At 37.6% G+C, this 18,528-nt stretch overlaps 1 protein-coding gene across 1 annotated transcript in view; it reads left to right on the top strand.

Annotated features, from left to right (window-relative positions):
* Positions 1-2,090: 2,090 nt before the first annotated feature.
* The window catches only part of CFTR (CF transmembrane conductance regulator), a gene marked incomplete at its 5' end in the record, with an annotated part of 73,242 nt that continues 56,804 nt past the window's right edge, over positions 2,091-18,528 (top strand). Inside the window, 8 exons of the mRNA XM_032688680.1 lie at positions 2,091-2,203; positions 3,429-3,540; positions 8,643-8,858; positions 9,775-9,864; positions 11,234-11,397; positions 11,859-11,984; positions 15,873-16,119; positions 18,396-18,488. Coding sequence (XP_032544571.1) covers positions 2,091-2,203; positions 3,429-3,540; positions 8,643-8,858; positions 9,775-9,864; positions 11,234-11,397; positions 11,859-11,984; positions 15,873-16,119; positions 18,396-18,488 — 1,161 coding nt within the window. The remainder of the gene's footprint in view (positions 2,204-3,428; positions 3,541-8,642; positions 8,859-9,774; positions 9,865-11,233; positions 11,398-11,858; positions 11,985-15,872; positions 16,120-18,395; positions 18,489-18,528) is intronic.

Raw genomic sequence — 18,528 nt, 5'->3', positions numbered from 1 at the left:
ACTCTCCTAGCTGTGTTCTTGAAACATACCCTGAATCGTGTTTTATTTCTCATCTTCAGGGGTGTCAAAGATTGAGGTAAAAGCCATGGGATTCACCTGAAACCATAGTGTTACTGCAGAAACAAAGGAAAATCTTCTAGTTTATTAGAACACCTTCTCTTTGCAGTGGGTGTGATGTAACTGTGCACTTGGGAAATCTCTTTGTGCCTTACTGAATTATGGGGATTATAGACTGGTGCTTATGCAATTAATAATTTCATTAAAGTAAATGTTAGAGTGTACAAGTACATGCACACAGTTGCACACAATCTTCGACTGTTGTGCTACACTACTTGTGTAGTGTTTAATGATTTTCTTTTACCTTTGTATCAACTTCTTTGCAAATTCAGAGGCTGCAATTGAGAATGTGGATTACTTTGTGTGTCTGACACATGTTCTTACAGGCATGCAGGTATGCATATCCAATAAGTTGTTTGTATTTTCTAAGTGACTGTGGGAAACATTATTGCATTTCTTTTGCCATTTTTAACTGTTTTTTATAAAGAAAAAGCAAATTTTGAAATGACTGAGGTTTTGCAGAACTTTTATCATAATCATAAATCATATGGGGTTTTTTATAAACTATTTACATATGGAAGCATGACAGCAATCAACCACAAACTACTTTTCCTGCAGGCATTTCACTTTTTTTAAGGAAATATTTTTTATCAATGGCAGTAAAGCAGAAACTTGAGTAGTTTCAAAATAGACCATTAGTTCTTACAGATCCTTGCTTATATTTTGTTTTAGTCCTTTCAAAAATATTTCCGAACAGAATCTGCTACACAGTTTTGTACAAGTTGGCACCTGGGGATTAATAGGCCTTTCCGAAGCTGAATTGTTTTATAAAATTAGTCAAGGCTTCTAAAGTTTTTTTCTACAGAGTGGCTTTTTCTGCTTTGTTTTAATTTAGCATGCTCTTTAAATTGGTATTAAATTTTTAATTCAACATGGTCTTTAAATCGGTATTACATTTCTTAACATGACATTTGAAAAAACAAATGTGAAATGTGTGCATATGATGGACAAATAAAAATCTTATGAGGAAGCCTGTGAAAGACCTTCTTTGTGTTAAGTGCATACTACAATGTAGGGTGTCAAAGGAACCCCTATAGAATCATAGAATGGTTTGGGTTGGAAAGGACCTTAAAGATTATTTAGTTCCAACCACCCTGCCATGGGAACACCTTCCACTAGACCAGATTGCTTAAAGCCCCATCCAACTTGACCTTGAACACTTTCAGGAGTGGGACATTCACAGCTTCTCTGGGCAGCCTGTTCCAGTGTCTGGCCACTCTCACAGTAAACAGTTTCTTCCTAATGTCTAATCTAAACCTACTCTCTGTTTAAAGCCATTCCACCTTGTCCTATCACTACATGCTGTTGTAAAAAGTCCCTCTCCAGCTCTTTTGTAGGCCTCCTTTAGGTACAAGAAGGCTGCTATAAAATCTTCCTGCAGCCTTCTCTTCTCCAGGTTGAATAATCCCAATGCTGTCAGGCTTTCTTTATTGGAGAGGTGCTCCATTCCTCTAATCATCTTCGTGACCTCCTCTGGATTCGCTCCAGCAGGTTCATGTCCTTCCTGTGCCGAGGACCTCAGGGCTATCCAAAGTACTCCAAGTGGGGTCTCATGAGAGTGGAGTAGATAGGAATGAAACCTACACATGCAGTTTAATAATAGTTCTGATTTATTATTCATTTATGTGGACATAGCTCATAGCATATTTGGAAATACAGTACAAAGATCTCAATCTCTTTTTCATTTGTCTGCTACTGAATCAGTAGGAAGTTTGGGCTGTGGTTCCACCCCTAAACTTATAAAATGCAAGTTTCACTATTCTTCTTTTAATTTTATATTTGTAATATAGTTCTGTAAATATAATACAGAGCTACACTGTATTATGTCATGTATGTGTGTGTATGTGTGTGCATGTGCACATAGACATACTTGAATACTGTGAACAGAACATTAAGTGTGAGACAAAGCAGCTCCAGGATTAAACTCAGAAACTGGTGATTTTTTTTTTTAATTTTTATTTTTATTTCTGCTTAGATGGACAAAACCAATTTTGAAAAAGGGTTACAGACGACGTTTGGAGCTGTCAGATATTTATCAAATCCCTTCTGCAGACTCTGCTGATAATCTTTCTGAAAAACTAGAAAGGTAAGAAAGATTCATGATTTAAGTTTGTTTCAGGAATCACTGCAATTTTCATAAAAAAGCTGTTGGATGACATGTTTAAGTAGCATTGGGTGCAAGTTGGTTGCACACAGTTGTACTTTGGAGATGACTGGGTTCCTGGGTGGAGATGTACCACCTAGATGCTCTAAATTATTATATACAGCTACCCATGACATCTGTCCATTGATGAGAAGAGGCTAGACTCACAGTTTCAATGTTAGTTCCCCTTTCTGCTGTTCTTTCTTCACAAAATAACCTTGTAAAACCTTGGTTTATTTTTTCTTCAACTAAATAACATTCTTATTTTTCTTTGGTACCACTGTTGAAAGACTAAGTGTTTCTGCAGAAATCATACCCTGACTTTCCTCATTTAGGTTTCCACTCTTCTTTACCCTATTTCAGTGGGTTCTAATTCAGAAACTGTGCTGCACTTGTGACTAACTCTTACAATACAAGTGCCTAAATGCATTCCCTCTCCCCCAGCTTCTGGTGTAGGTTTCCCTGGTGTTCTGGGGCAGCTCATGTCTGCATAGTGCCAATCCAATTAAACTTAGTTGCAGTTTAGCATAAGTATTCAAAACTGGTGGAATATGTTGAGAACATTGGTATGCTTAAAGCATTTTGATAGTTTATAAATGGAATATTTTGGTTATTTAATATTCTGTTGCAAAATGGAGAAAAGAGCTAAGGAAATTCTCAGGAGTACTTTAATCTGTGAGCTTAATTTTGACTCTGCTCTCTGAGCATCATTACTTCTGATCAGCAATTTATTATTCAATAGAAAGTTATTGTCCCAGCAACACGAGTTAAAAATAGGGCTGTGCAGTAGAAAAATCACATTTTTGATGCTTTGTTGGTGCTTTCTTTTTTGCAGACTGGAAGAGTTCCAAAACATTTATTTGCCTATTATTGTGCTTTGGTTTTAAGTACAGCAGGTTTCTTTAAAACATACAATGTAACCTTTTAATGAATTAATTCCCTGCAGGGTGATGGATGACCAAGTATTTAAAACTGCCAAATATATGGCTGAACTAGGTTTGAACTTTTATTGATCAATGAAGGCCAGGTCTTTGTGGTCGCTGCAAAGCTTTCTTTCATTAGCCACCTTAGCTAAATCTCCTTGGATATAGTTGGATAAATTGAAGTATGTCAGACTCATACACCCATGTATTTGCTCGCACAACTTGTTTTTTTCGTTCCTTTTCAGAGAGTGGGACAGAGAGCTGGCAACTTCAAAGAAGAAACCCAAACTCATTAATGCTCTTCGACGATGCTTTTTCTGGAAATTTATGTTCTATGGAATAATGTTGTATTTAGGGGTAAGGTTTGTTCTCCTTTTCAGTGAACTTTTAGTGTTCCTTAAGTAGACCCAAGTCTTAGAGACTGCTAAGTTAATACAGAGTCTTTTCAATAGCTACAGATCTTTACTCAGTGGATTGATTACAAAGGTTATAAATATAGAGATATACTCACGGGCTTTCATTAAAAAAATATTTTCTGATAATATCTTTTAAACATTCATATTATTAATTTTAAAATGTTTCTAATGCTGGCATATGCTTCTCCAAGTACAGGTAGAGCACCTGAATTTTTGTATCACTGCTGAACTAAAGTACTTGTGTTCTCATGTTATGGTTTTTAAGAAGATTCTAAAGAATTTTCTACCTTACATTGAAACAAATGACCATGCAATTTTACATGATTCAGTCAATTTTTTCAAAGTGTCTAGCACACACATTCATAGTTAAATGCTTTATTGAGGTTTACGTATGCAATAAACAAGTTGTCTTCATCAGTGGTAACAATTCTGCGTAAACAGCTATGTGAAATCATATCATAGAATCTTGGTGCTATCAGTGCTCCAAAGTGTGTGATCAGGAACTTGATGTAAAAGTCTGAACTGATTATGTTTATCACCTTTTGAACACATTAGGTAGGATTAACCTGACTTACCAAATACCACCTGTTGGTTTGACAATCCTATCACTGGGGTTAGGAGCTGTGAAAATAGTTTATTACCAATGTCGTCTCACTAGGTGTGTTGTATAGCCAGACTTTAAATCTGAGCATTGCAATTAACCAATATGCACATTAAATATCCATGTTATTTTCAAGTTTCTTTGATTTAATAGTAAAGAAGAGAACATATCACCTCTGTAAGGAGGGGCAGGTAGCTTGTGGGGATTAAAAGGATATTGTCAGGTTATGTAGGGAGAAAAATAGAAGGGCCAAAGCCAAACTGGAACTTAATTTGGCCACTGCAGTTAAAGACAACAAAAAAAGTTTCTATAAATACTTTGGCAGCAAAAGGAGGGCTAAGGAGAGTCTTCATCCTTTGCTGAATGCAAAGGTTAGCGTAGTATCAGGGGATACCCTTTAGGTACTGGACACTAAGTTGTCTTTGTCCAGATAGGGTAGTTCACCCTCTAGGACAGGGCATCTTGCATAATAACCCTTCTTTCTATCCTCTTTCACCTTTTTTTGTCAATTCTTCTCTGGCATGAGACCCTTTATTTGTGGACCCCTGCTCAATCATGTCTTTTTTGTGCTTCTGTGATCTCATAACTGCCTGTAATTTTTAAAATTTTTTTCTTACCAAGCCAGCAACTCCTTATTCACGATAGATTTGTATTTAAAAAAAAAACCCAACAACAAAACTGTTCTCCAAATAGCCTACCATACACTATAATAGCTGTTTCTGCAGAGTTTGCCAGCCAAAGCTTTTGCAGTAATGCATTCATGTTAGAAGTTAAGCAGTGTCTGAGGGCTTTTGCAGGCAGTCTTGAAGATAACACTCTTTCCCAAAGTATAGACCATGTGTGTGAGTATGCATACATGTCATTGTGCAGGGTTGATTTCTCCATATGGACAATTTTAATGGAGTGCAGTTTTAGACCAGGTGGAGACAGAACAAGACTGCAGGATATTTGAGTCCTGTTTTTTGTTTGGTTGTGGATTGGGGTTTTCTTTATTTCTTTAAGAAATCACAGATATGTACAATTAAACACATAGTAAAAAAATCTACCCCTTTCACAATGAATATGGAAGGATTAATTCAGTTTAAATTCTTGATTCTATTATCATTACTCTTCATTTTATTGAAAGCTGCTTAATTTTCTTGAAAGAGGAATTATAAGAGAAAAAACTTGCTCCTAAAGCTGCCGGTGTTCTTTTCAAACCCTGCTTGCGGAAATTAATGGGAGCTTTGCCATCAATTTAAATGGGGACAGGATGTTGTGCCGTATTGGCATAGGTGTAACCAAGTTGTATGTTCTTTGAACTTCATTTTCCTTTCAGATCCTCTCTTGTCTAATCTCTGAGCCGTCTTCACGACACCTTTCTTGGAGTGTAGTTTAAACTCTGCTGACATCCCTGCTGTTTGTGCAGTTGTCATTGCAACTGGCATGACAGCTTTGCTCTCATTAGGTCTAGCTTTTTTTCTGTCTCTCCCTTTTCCCTGACACACCATAGGTGATGATGTTATCGCAGGGTGGACACTTGTGCTCTGGCCCCCTAGAGTACTACGACTCTTCCTCATAAATAGTGTTATGTTAGGCACATTGAGTTACTGCACTTAATATATCTGCTCCCCTGTTGTTGAAACAGCTTCCATGCTTCACCCCATCAGAAGATGAGTATTGCAATTTAAAGAAAAGGCGTTATGCTGGTGAATCAAAAATCTTTCTTTTTAGCTTGATACCTACTAACCAAATAGGTACTTTGCTGTGAGGATTAGTTTGATTCTGCTTGTACTTTTGTCTTATATTCATCCCCATAAAATGTTTATTTCCACTCAAGCACAGCAGCTGCTAACATTAACTTAGAAGTGGTATTAGTATCATATCCCAAAGGACCCTAATGAGGATTTCCTGAAGTTCCTGCATATGGGTCACGGGTGTGAGTGAGGAGTCAGGGAGGGATATGAAAATCCAGAAGGACTTCTTGGGCAGATGCCAAAGCAGAGATGTGCATTATTGTCTTCAAATGCAGAGTGTTTGAACATCTGGGGGATACACGTAACAAAAAAGTCCTTATTGTGTAAGAGTAATCATACCAGGTCAGATTAGCATGGTATATCCTGTGTCATACTCTCATTTCTCTTCAGATCTTCGCTCTTTTAATTAAGATTTCTGTGAGGGGGACATTTCTGAGTTTCTCAGTGACCTGTGATGAATGCAGAGGGAAGAGTAAGGGCAAGAGATGGCAAAACATGACTCTTGAAAAGTGAATTTTGTGTTAGGTCCACAAATCCCATTTGTTTTTTTAGGGAGGTTGTTCTTATCGGTTTATCCATATTTACATCAGTAGATTATTTCAAGTTTACAAGAGGAAAAATGAAAACCAGGTAGTTCTGCTTTGATTTATATGTAGACTAGATAATATCTTTGGTAAGTAAGTTGATAAATCTCCATTGTAAACCAGTGGATTTTTACGCCCCATGAGATCGCATATGAGTTGGCTTATTGCCAGCCACAATTTTACACTTAGTCTGTAAATCACCTTTTTTTCTAGCAAGCTAGGAATGTATGCAATACCTTTATAGTCACAACAAACACAGCAGCAGAACATGGCATTTTTACTGGAATAAAAGTAAATACAAAAAAAAACCTTGCTATTTTAAGCCTATATAGAAAAGCTTATCTTGGAATCTCTGTACTGCATTGTCCTTGAGAGGTGAATGTTTTGTATTCTGTGAGTTTTGGGGAGTCTTGGTTTGATGCTTTGGGATGCATATGGTCTAAGCACAGCTGCTTGGGTCATGTGTGTTTTAATAAACACTCCTCCCTTTGCCTACTAATAACACTGAAGTCTTTGTCAAAGCTGGCTCCAGATTTACTGCATTTGTGTTGGGACAGAGTAGTATTTAATTTGGGAAATGTAGCTCAGGTATGCTGTTTGAGATGTAAAATTTCACCTCTTCTGTAGAAAAAGTGAATGATGAATATCAGCTCCACCAACATTACCACTCAAAAGGGATTACGCTACAGGTTGTAGAAGTATTTGGGATTGCTTTTGTATAAGAGAACAAAAGGAACCCAAAGGAGAAGGAAAAGAAATTAAAGGGAATTTTCCCAATCTATTTCTCACAGCAGAACATTAATTACAGCTGAACGTTAATTACAGCTGAACTTCACCAGTTCACTTCTTTCTGAGTCTCTGTACAGTGGTCTGTGTAGTTTTCAGCTGGAAGGCAGTACTAGTAACTTTTTGGCAGAATTCAACACAACTGTGTAAAAAAGATTTCAGTGGTGTCTTGTTACTTTGGAAGTATCAGATGCTTTCTGCTGCAACACAACAGAAAGAAGGATAAGGAGACAAGCATAAAAGTTCGTAACACTAAGTATTTTTACATTGAACATAACAGAGAAGCAAAGGAGCACATACATGCTTCATATCCTTCTGAAGCTCATGCAGATGAAGCAAAGTGTTAGACCACAGCACAAACAGTGCAGCTCTTGGGAAAGGACTGGGGAAGGAAAGAGGGGGCAAGAGGCAAAGATGGAAAAGGATGAGGTTATAGGAGTGAAAGTATGAGAATGATGGGGCAGAGAGGGAAATGGAAGGCAAAGGTGAGGTAACACTAGTGGGGTTTAATTACAACAGAAAAGGAGCCTGAGGACAAATGTAATAGCAGGCTAAAGTAGTCAGGGTTATAGCAAATAATTTGGATGCCTTGCAGTTTGGTGGCTCATACTGCCTCTTTTTCCTCTCCTACTCTGCATCTCTACCGTGCTTCTCATCATGATATGGGAAGTGCTGGGGCTTCCAGTGCAGGAGGGACGGGTTTCTCTGTGTGATTTTTGTTAAACTTGCCTCCACTACTTTTTACTCCCTCTCATCCTGCTTTTGTTACAAACCTGGATGCAGTGTCTAGAGCTGTTGAGGAGGATAATCCAATTATTTATATTTTTATTCTGTAGCTATTTCCATTTACTTTTGGCTTTAGCTATATCCTCATTGTGTTGTTCTAGTGGTGTTCATTTCAGGAGTTCTGAGTCTTCCTGTGTCATCTAAGTCCAGTAAAGTGCAGTGAGAACTGTTCCCTAGGGGCCAAAACAGAGATCCAGCCTGATAAACTGGATTCAGTCATATGATATGGCTAATCCATTATAACTCTGTAAAGTAAATGGGGAAGCTAATCTCAGTTGTCGCTTCTGTAGAAATGATCAAATAAAATTTACAATCTAGATTTGTTTTGGTGGAGTTGCAGGAGCATCATGGATTTAGACAGCAGTGAGTTGTGTGTTCTCGTGTAATTACTGCAATTTTCTTTGGTTTGCACAGCAAACAGGCCTGACTTCTTTATTTAAGATATTAAACTGTAAATCTCATTTGGTAGGACTTGAAATTAAAATGTTAGCCATTTTGAAAAAATGAACAAACTGTTGACCAAAATTATTTTTCTCCTTTCTATCTGCAGGAAGTCACCAAATCTGTGCAACCCCTTCTGCTGGGAAGAATAATAGCTTCCTATGATCCAGATAATTCTGATGAAAGATCCATAGCCTACTACCTGGGTATTGGCTTGTGCCTTCTCTTCCTCGTGAGAACACTACTTATACACCCTGCTATATTTGGTCTTCATCATATTGGAATGCAAATGAGGATAGCTATGTTTAGCTTGATTTATAAAAAGGTAATTGTTTCATTTACACTCTAAGCCAAACCTCTGTTTATAGCCTGCTAACTTTTAGACTAGTTTGTTGAAAGATTGATAGCTTTGTTAAGGTAAACAAAGCACATAGAAGAATAATGTGACTGACATCAGTTTCTGACAGCTCTCCGTTTCCCAATCCAAAGAACTAAATACTTGTCTACAGCTGGTTTGGCTGAACTCAGCCTCTATGTGAGTTCAGACTTGCTGGCTATGTGGTGAGATGCCTTAATTGTTCTACTACTATGTTCCTGTTATACATGTATATTGCAAAGGAAGAATAACATGCTGATGGCCAAAGAATATCTTCAAAAGAGAATTAGAGGTGAATATTTTCAGCAATAAATATAGCATTGAAGGGATTGAGTTTGAATGATACTGTGTGAGATCTCTGTAGCATGAAGAATCAACAGATACTGACGCATTACACAGTCACACATAAAAAGATTTAAAAAGGTATTTGGTTTTACCAATGCCAAAAGCAGCTAATTTAAACAAACACGTTAGTTGTTCTAGTATAAAGCTCACTGTGAAAGCATCTTCAAAAATATTTGTCAGGAGGGGCACAGCAGGAGATTTTTGAGGATGCACAACAGCACACAGCATGCATGCTTAATTAAAACTTGTATTTGCATATATATCTCTATATATAAAATATTCAACAGAAAGCAAGGACTAAGTCAATAAATCAATATTTGTAAAGCAATTTAATGGCTATATTGAATTCAAGTGACATAAATAACAAGTTTAATGAGACTTTCTTCATAGCATAAACAGATAAGTGGATTATTATTTATTATACTACTGTGCCATTGTTTATCATTTTTATCTGTATTTATTCCGTTTTATAGGGATGAGTTAGATGACCACTTTTCTATTGTTTTGTTTTCTTTTACAGATCTTAAAACTGTCAAGCAGAGTTCTAGATAAAATAAGTACTGGACAATTGGTCAGTCTTCTTTCCAACAATCTGAACAAATTTGATGAGGTATGTCATTAGTTAATTCACCTGGTGAACCATCAAATACAAATGCAATACTTCAAGCTATTCATGACAAATATTAAGTAAAGAAGGAGCATAAATGATGAACTGCAACTGAGTGCTCATTGTAGTTATAAAATATCTACCCTGTCTTAAGAAACTGCATTGGCACGTGGTCATGGAAATGCTCATTCTGATACTTATAACATCCTTTATCTCCTATGCTGATTAGTAGAGGAAATCTAAAACTCACTTATATCATAAAAACATGGTTGTTTTGCAGTCGGGTGAGAACCTGCCAGGAAACCTCCATGTTTTACATTGGTTTCATAGAAGTCAGAACTTGTTGGTTCAACTCTTCCTATTTCCTGTATGTTTTTACTAAAGTGATCCAGTCTATTCCTGCCATTGAACAAGCGATGAGGTTCAACTTCATGATGCTACTGTTACTCACTGTCCTAAAAGTGCTTGTTGATGTAAGATTGTGTTAGGAGTCATTCCCAACATATCTGTCTTAGGCAATACTTACAGAGTCTCCTGTAAAACTTCTCTTCTGTTAAAGACATAAATTCCTGCTAATGCCTTTAGGAACTGGAAGCTCTGTGAAATTCTGTTCATAATGTGTGTTTAATTGGCCCATTGGAAGTATAAAGTTTGCTTCCCATTAAAGACGCAAGGTCAGAGAGACTGTAGAGTCAAGGCTGGGACTGCAGAGTGTATTTACTTTAAGCACTGTATTCCTATGTAAAGCAATGTCAGCTAGCACTGAATAAGTTGAGATAAATGGTCTATCATTGTAGAAGTGTAGCTGCACTAACACAGACCCCTGTGCAGTCTAACCACAGGACTCAGTCCAAAATCTGAATGTACAGGAATGTGACTGAAGTACGCAGCAAACTGTATTGAATTAGTTGTGTTCACACAACAGTCATCTCTTCACCAAAGTAATATTTGCCTTCTATATCAGATTAATGCAGTCTCAGAAGATTCTTATGTGTGTTTTTCTCATCTTACAGCGGTTGAAAAAGCCAGCATTGATACCAAATTCTGTTTACTTTTACAAAGCTCTGATTTTTCCTTGTGCATATATGTAACAAAGAGACAATTGCACACTGAACTTTGCCTTAGAAAAATCAAAGTTTAGGTGCGGAATGTATATTTATTGCTACATTGTCATAATAATTAACGCCCAGAATGCTATGTGCTCAGGATCACAAATCCTCCTTTATAAACTTGTTTTACTACTGGAAATATTTGTACAACTCTTCACTACATTTTTCAAAGTGTCACTTTAATAGCTTCTTCTTTTTCATATGGTTTTCAGAACACATCTGTAACTCGTATTATTATTATTTTCTGCTGTGGCCTTCCATAGGGTCTTGCTCTGGCTCATTTTGTATGGATTGCACCATTACAAGTGGCACTGCTGATGGGACTGCTCTGGGATATGTTAGAAGCTTCTGCGTTTTCTGGGCTGGCTTTTCTAGTAGTCATGGCCTTATTCCAAGCCTGGCTGGGACAAATGATGATGAAATACAGGTGACAGACTGTTTTAAAGTATTTCAATATATTTTCCTGGAATAAATTGGTTTTAAGAAGTTATACCACTTGATTAAAGGTCTCTGGTTATGACCTCAAGTAAGAGAGTGTTTTCTGTGTTGGGAAAGTTACAGACAAACCTTTACCTATTTAGCAGCAGGTGTCTAGACTTAACAAAATGAAAAGCAGTAAATAGTGTTGGAATTAAATTTAGAATTTGTACAATTAAAACTCCTTGTTAGTGACTTGATTTATTCTTTTTAGAGTATGTATTTTTGCCTTTGTAAAGCAATTTCTGGATTTCTAATAGTTCTTTTTACATTATTCTTAATAATTCTGTTAAAGTAAACATTTAAGCAGAGGCATATATGGAAGGTGTTTTCATAAGATACAATGAGATACAACCTAACTATACAGTATGAAAAAGAGGAAGATTGACCTTCTGCCTTTTTACTTTCTAGGAATAAGAGAGCAGGAAAGATCAATGAGAGACTTGTCATCACCTCAGAAATAATTGAAAATATACAGTCAGTTAAAGCCTATTGTTGGGAAGATGCAATGGAAAAAATGATTGAAAGCATTCGTGAGTAAGTGTTCTCATTTGTTAGTCAAATTTTTTTTTTGTGCTCAGAAAAAAACTTAGGTGACTATGAACATCATCTTGTTAGTGAACTATTCTCCATAAACTAACCATGCATTCCCACACTACAGTTTGGGTTTTTTTCCCAATTTGTCAAGCTTACTATGAAGGTGAGATTTTTCTTTTTTTAATTTACTTCCTCATTTATTATAGTGATATTTCAGTGGTTAGTTTGTGCAGGTAAAACAATTGTGGGATCTGTGTTTGTTTCTGGCCAACGCTATTGTCATCTTACAATAAAAAGCCCTTTTGTGATGGTTACTTAAGGCTTTACAGACATTCCTATTTTGTGGTGAAGGAAACAATATGAATCCTATATAGCCATTTCCTGAGAAATGCAATAAAGCTGGTTATAAAATTTGCATGCAATCTTTGAAAGGATTAGAGTAACTCCATGTATTCATCCTGCACATTTGCATAAACGTTTGTTGTGAATGCCCTTGTATAATCTTTATGTCCTCAATTAATGTAAAGATTGAACTGAAACTACCAGACCTGCAGCAGAAAAGAGGTAAAGTACCAACCTAGTTATCTAAGACCTGTGAGAAGGAAGTCTTTGTTACCAACAGGGTGTCCCGAGGGGAAGGGAGGAGGAGTGACATATTGATTGATGGGTGACGCTGAATTAAGGCTGTCTGGCGTGTCCTGTGTGTTTGTTTAATCCTTTACCGAGAACTAAAATTCTGTGCCAGGTGTGTGATTGGGAAAATAAAAGAAATGTAAGTGTCATATTATCATGTAAATAAAAGACATAAAATGACACAAACGCCTTCTTGTTCAGCTGCTTTCTGAAAGACAATCCAGGGAAAGTGAAGTGTTCTTTACCATCAGAATTTGTAATGATTTACTATAAACAATCAGGGAAAACTCAGTCTGAATCCAGGCTATGAGTGCTAGCTTGAGGATGGAACTAGTTTAGGATTCCCCTGGTGTCACTAGTCACATGCATTGTTTTTAGGAAATTTGAGACCACATCATGTGAACAAATCCTGTAGAAATTAATTAAATAAATTGTAGTCCGCAAAATGGTCACAGAAACTGAGAAAAAGGACTGTTACTTTATGATTTATATTTTCTATAATAATTTATAGTGGATTTTGTAATGCTGGAATTAATTTTTATTGTATTATGCATGGATTTTTAAAAGACAAGAATGATAGCAATATTACAAGATCAGAGTACGTCTCTGAGAAAGGCTGAGAGAATTGGGATTATTCAACCTGGAGAGGAGAAGGTTCTGGAGAGATCTTATTGTGGCCTTTCAGCACCTGAAGGGGGCCTACAAGAAATCAGGAGAGGGATATTTTACAAGGGTACGTAGTGCTACTACAAGGGGGAATGGCTTTAAACTGAAGAAGGGTAGATTTAGATTAGATATTAGGAGGAATTCTTCCCTGTGAGGGTGATGAACCACTGGAACATATTGCCCAGAGAAGTTGTGAATGTCCCATTCCTGGAAGTGTTCAAGATCAGGTTGATTGGGGCTTTAAGCAACCTGGTATAGTGGAAACTGTCTCCGCACGTGGCAGGGGGGTTGGAACTAGATGACCTTTAAGGTCTGTTCCAACAGAAACCATCCTATAATTCTATGATTCTTCTGTATTTTTTTCGAGTCATCCAACACGTCACTTGGTGATGACATCATCAGAGCAGGTCAACCCTGGAATGTCAGAATTTCAATTGAATTTGGCTTGCTGAACCAGCTGTGCAGGACCTCCCAGTCATTGGCTTAAGCTGGTAGGAAAGGAGGCCTTGCATTTGAAGCCATCGCTGTGTTTTAGCAGCAGTGTGTTATAACTCAGTCATTACCTACCATTTTCTCATGCTGGCATTTTCTGTTACAAACCAGTTCAGTCAACTCCAGTGAACCAGATAGACCTGTGCCCTTGCTCTGCTAGATTTGTGCTACCAGGGCTGGCCATTCTGGAGGTGTAACATTGCCACTGGCAAACTCCCTCAGGGAACCTGTGACACTTCAGAGACACCGATAGGAGCTGTCTACTGTGTGCCCTCTTATGTCTGCATTCATAGTAACTCTTCATAACAGGTGCCTGAATAAACATACCTGCACTCCTATGGACAGTGTATTCAGAGGAAAAAAAGCTACGCCAAACTGTTCCTCTGAACCCTAGCACAGCACTGGAGAAGGTGAAGTCCTAGGTTGGAAGTGTCTGTATTGTGTCAGCAGAGACACATCTTTATACAAAGCAAAGGATCTCAAGCTTTTATGTTTACATTGGTTCCTGCAGCATCACTTCAAAACCAGGCATACACTGGTATATACACTCTGTATATGCACAAGGCTCATAGGGTCCCTTATATCTCTCTCCAAGTACCCATGTTGCATCAGCAAGACCTGTCACAGATGACTGCTTAATCTACAGAGCTTTCAAGCCTGTATCACAGACAGACCCACCCCTGGAAAACTTTTACTTGTGACTGATACTTGGGAGCATACTGAAAAGGGTTAGTGCTTTCATTCTCTCTCTTTGGAGTAGAGCTGTGTTCTTCAGCACTGGGGAGCTTTTTGATAGCTTTTAGCCAGACATTTATATGGGACTGGATGAGTATCAAGTCCCAAAATTTTTGTTATATAGCACTATTCAGTGCTGCCATGCGCAGTCTCATACAAGCCTTCCAAGGCCCTTTCTCTAGGACAGTGGCTACTACCGTGGTGTTGACCTGCAAGTCTGGCTAATTTCTTCAGCCTTCTCTTGAGAAATACAGACTTAACAAGAAGTGCTAGGCACCCCACTACAAAACTGGCTGAGCTCAGATTTTGTTTAAGAACTGACAAAATTAAGGCTGACAGAATTTGGTAAGATACTGGATGCATATGAAAGTATCACGCATGTGTGGTGGGGAGCTGAAAGGGAATTTCACACAGCACCAAAATCTTGGATGAACTTTGGATGCAGATGCTGGCTCAAGACACGTAAAGGTTGTGGTGCTCAGCCTTGCAACACCAGGTATTGCCATCAGCAATGTGACTGCAAACTTCTGCACTGTATCCCACTGGTTATAGCGCTCGCCCGGTGAATGGACACCTTGGGGTTTAGGTCCATCTCTAGTCCCAGATAATTGCTCTTGCAGGAGAGCAATTGCTCTTTCACCGTAGCAGAGGTGCCTCTGTCCAGGCAAAGCTGAGCTGCAGGGCACCTGGGGGTGTGAAGTGAACAGCGTCAAAATGAAAGCATTCAACAGAAAGATTCAGCACTGTCAATTAGGGCTATCAACTCAGAAAATTAATTACATTCCCTGGATTATCACTGTTTGTATTTAATAGCTTGCTGCAAGATGCACAGACATTGTGGAAGCAGCTAGAATGCAGCTGGAATCACCAGTTGCATTCCTGCACAGAAGTCAGTAAGCTACTCCATGGACTGAGCTTCTGTGGAGAAAGGAAAGTGGAAAGCAGACTCCTTGCCTTCCACCTCTTCAAACTGAGGTTAAGTGATACTGTGATTCTAAATCTAAATGACCAGATAAGTATGGCATGATGCTTCTGGGAGTGTATCTCATACCACAGCATTAGATGCTTGAGGTTGGTTGTGTCAGGAATTGTAGAGACCTGTGGTTTATACAGTATCTAAATCGTGACATAGATTATTGTTATTTTGTCTGACATCTCTGAACGTTAATGCCAAAATTTGGCTCTGATGATTTTTAGGCCCAAAAGTAGTTTGGAGTCTTACTTTCTAACTGCAGTCCTAGAAAATAAGAAGGATGAGTGAACCTCTGAGTTAATTGTTATACCAACAGTTCCATCCAAAATATTTCTGAGAAGTAAACTGCGAAATCCTATGCTAATTACTTGTATTTGCTTTTTTAACAGAACTGAACTGAAGCTTACCCGAAAAGCTGCTTATATGAGATATTTCAACAGCTCAGCCTTCTTCTTTTCAGGCTTTTTTGTGGTGTTTTTGGCTGTGCTTCCGTATGCTGTGATTAAAGGAATTATTCTCCGAAAAATATTTACCACCATTTCCTTCTGCATTGTTCTTCGAATGACAGTGACCAGGCAGTTTCCAGGCTCTGTACAGACCTGGTATGACTCTATTGGAGCAATAAACAAAATACAGGTAGGGTACATAGACTAAAATCTTCCCAAGTACGTAAGCTAATTCTTCATATCATGTTATCTTCTCAGTTGATCAACAAAAGCACACAGCATTTATACAGACTTTCTGAATATATGTTGCTTTGACTAAACACCATGAAATGTCATTATAAATCTTGATATTGTTAGGTGGTTCCCCAGGCAGCATAACCACAGGAGTCTCATGCTACCTGCTGCTTTTTTTTTTTTTTTAAGCAGTGACATTTAGTTAGTTATTCTCATTGCAGAACAAGGAACTTAATAAAATTATATAATGATTTAATGTGCTTAAGAGATGTTTTTCCTTCAGAAAAGGGAATTCAAAATTAGTACATGTTTTCTATAGCATGGCTTCCAGAGATCTTCTGTTTTTCTAGATATTAATGGCAAGAACAGCAGGAGATTATGCATCTTATGCAAATGTAGGTCTCATTCATTATGAGTAGTAAACATAATTAAGATACAAGTCAAATAATTATTACCCACCTTACCTACTGAGATCAATTGCTCATATACCAGCATGAGAGGCTTATCTGCAGGGTCAAATCAGGGTGAATTCTCATTAACTCTGTTTTATCTGCTATTTTTGAATCACTCTTCAGAAGAATTCTTAGTCTTTTTTGGTGTGAAATTTCAGGCTTTTTTTATTACATATTTATAGATTTCTTTTTTTGTAGAACATAGATTTTTTTATTTTTAGTGTGATAAAAATACCTAATACAGAAATTAAAGATCTTAATCAGACATCTGAACCTCAGCATAGAATAAGAAGCAGGTATTGCATTTCTGTGTTTTTCAACTGGGCAGAAAATTCAACAAATCTAGGCATAAACTTTTCTATCTGACATTCAGAAGGCCGCCTTGTTGGGTCCCAGTTTAGGCAGTCCTTGTATTCTCATGTTCCTTAGACATAAGTGGAGGTATCCTGTCTCTCCTATTTCCTGGAAGAGTGTATCCAATGCCCTGTCAGAGAACTGGCAAGGCCAGTTGTCTTACCATTGCCCTCACTTCACTGAATGCTTGTCTTTGGGGTTAGTAGCAAGTGGGTGCTCCATAAATAATAATCTCTTTGTGGCAGGTTCAGTATAGTTCCCATAGACAGACTGGACAGAATCCCAGAACACTAAAGCCTTTTACAAGTCATAAGAAACATAAAGACAAAATAATAAACCATTTATACATTTCTCTGATTTAATTTCCTCATTAGTTTACAGTTTTGACTGGACCAGATATGTCCCCTGGGTTATTGTATTTTCCCTGTAGGTAGACCCATGTTTTCTAGACCGTGAAGTATTTCTGGATCAGTGTGCTTTCTCTGACTATCACTGCTTCAGGAACTCCACTGGATGACCCCACCGCCTTTGTTATGAAAGCCTAGCTATACTTTCCTTTTTTTTTTTTTTCATAAACCGTGTGTGTTTTGCCTTCCAGTTTTTCAGTTCCTACCCTTTCAATCATCTGCTTTTTCCCTTCTTCTTTTTCTACTTGGAAAATTTGCAAGTTTATTCTAGAGAACTGATTTTCCCACAATTCTGCTTAATTTGTCCATTGTATTGCCCACGTAGACCTATTTGCTTCCACGTAATTTAAAAAAGTCAATTTAAAGGAGGTAGTACCTATAGACTATGTAACCTTAATAAAATAAAGGAATAGAGAGGTGGGCTTTCCTACCTTAGCATAGACTTACTCATTTTTCTTAATACTATTCCAGAAGGTAACACAAGTGTCAGATTGCTGATTTCTATTATTTGTAATTACACTGCTTCAGTGCTGCACTTACCAGGATCATTATCTGCCTTTTATTTTTGTTGGTAGAGAGATCATTCCAACGCTTTTAAACTCTTGCAGTTCTGGAATAGGAAGATAGCGGCATGTAGCTGCTTTGTTTAACTGTTTACTGAAGTGCAACCTTCCACATCTTACTCCAAAACCAAAGCTTTATTTGAAAAGGATTAAGGTCAGAGGGGTGATCCTGCCTGACACAAGTCTTGAAAGCAAAGCAAATTCCAAGTTTTGATACCCTTTATAAATCAGAACCAAATACCTTTATGGCTATGTTTTCAGCAGCAATGAAAGAATTGGTAGTTTCAAAAACATTCCCTTCTGCAGTAAATGTATAATTTATATTTAGGCATCTCTCTAAAAGCACTATAATGCAATAGCACCATCAGAAATAGTAGTGTAAGCAAGTATATACTGGTTTGTGATACAACCTTGTCCTTTACAGTTTCCTCTCATCTGCTTTCATGGTGTTTCTAGGATTTCTTGCTGAAAAAAGAATATAAATCTCTGGAGTATAATCTAACAACCACTGGGGTTGAGCTGGACAAAGTAACAGCTTTTTGGGATGAGGTTGGTACTTTTACCCAAACTATATTAAAACACGGATTGT

This window comes from Chiroxiphia lanceolata, chromosome 5 (assembly GCF_009829145.1).
Source record: "Chiroxiphia lanceolata isolate bChiLan1 chromosome 5, bChiLan1.pri, whole genome shotgun sequence".
Taxonomy (NCBI): Eukaryota; Metazoa; Chordata; class Aves; order Passeriformes; family Pipridae; genus Chiroxiphia; species Chiroxiphia lanceolata.
Note: the sequence above shows the minus strand (reverse complement) of the source record. Positions and strands in the feature narration are given on the sequence as shown.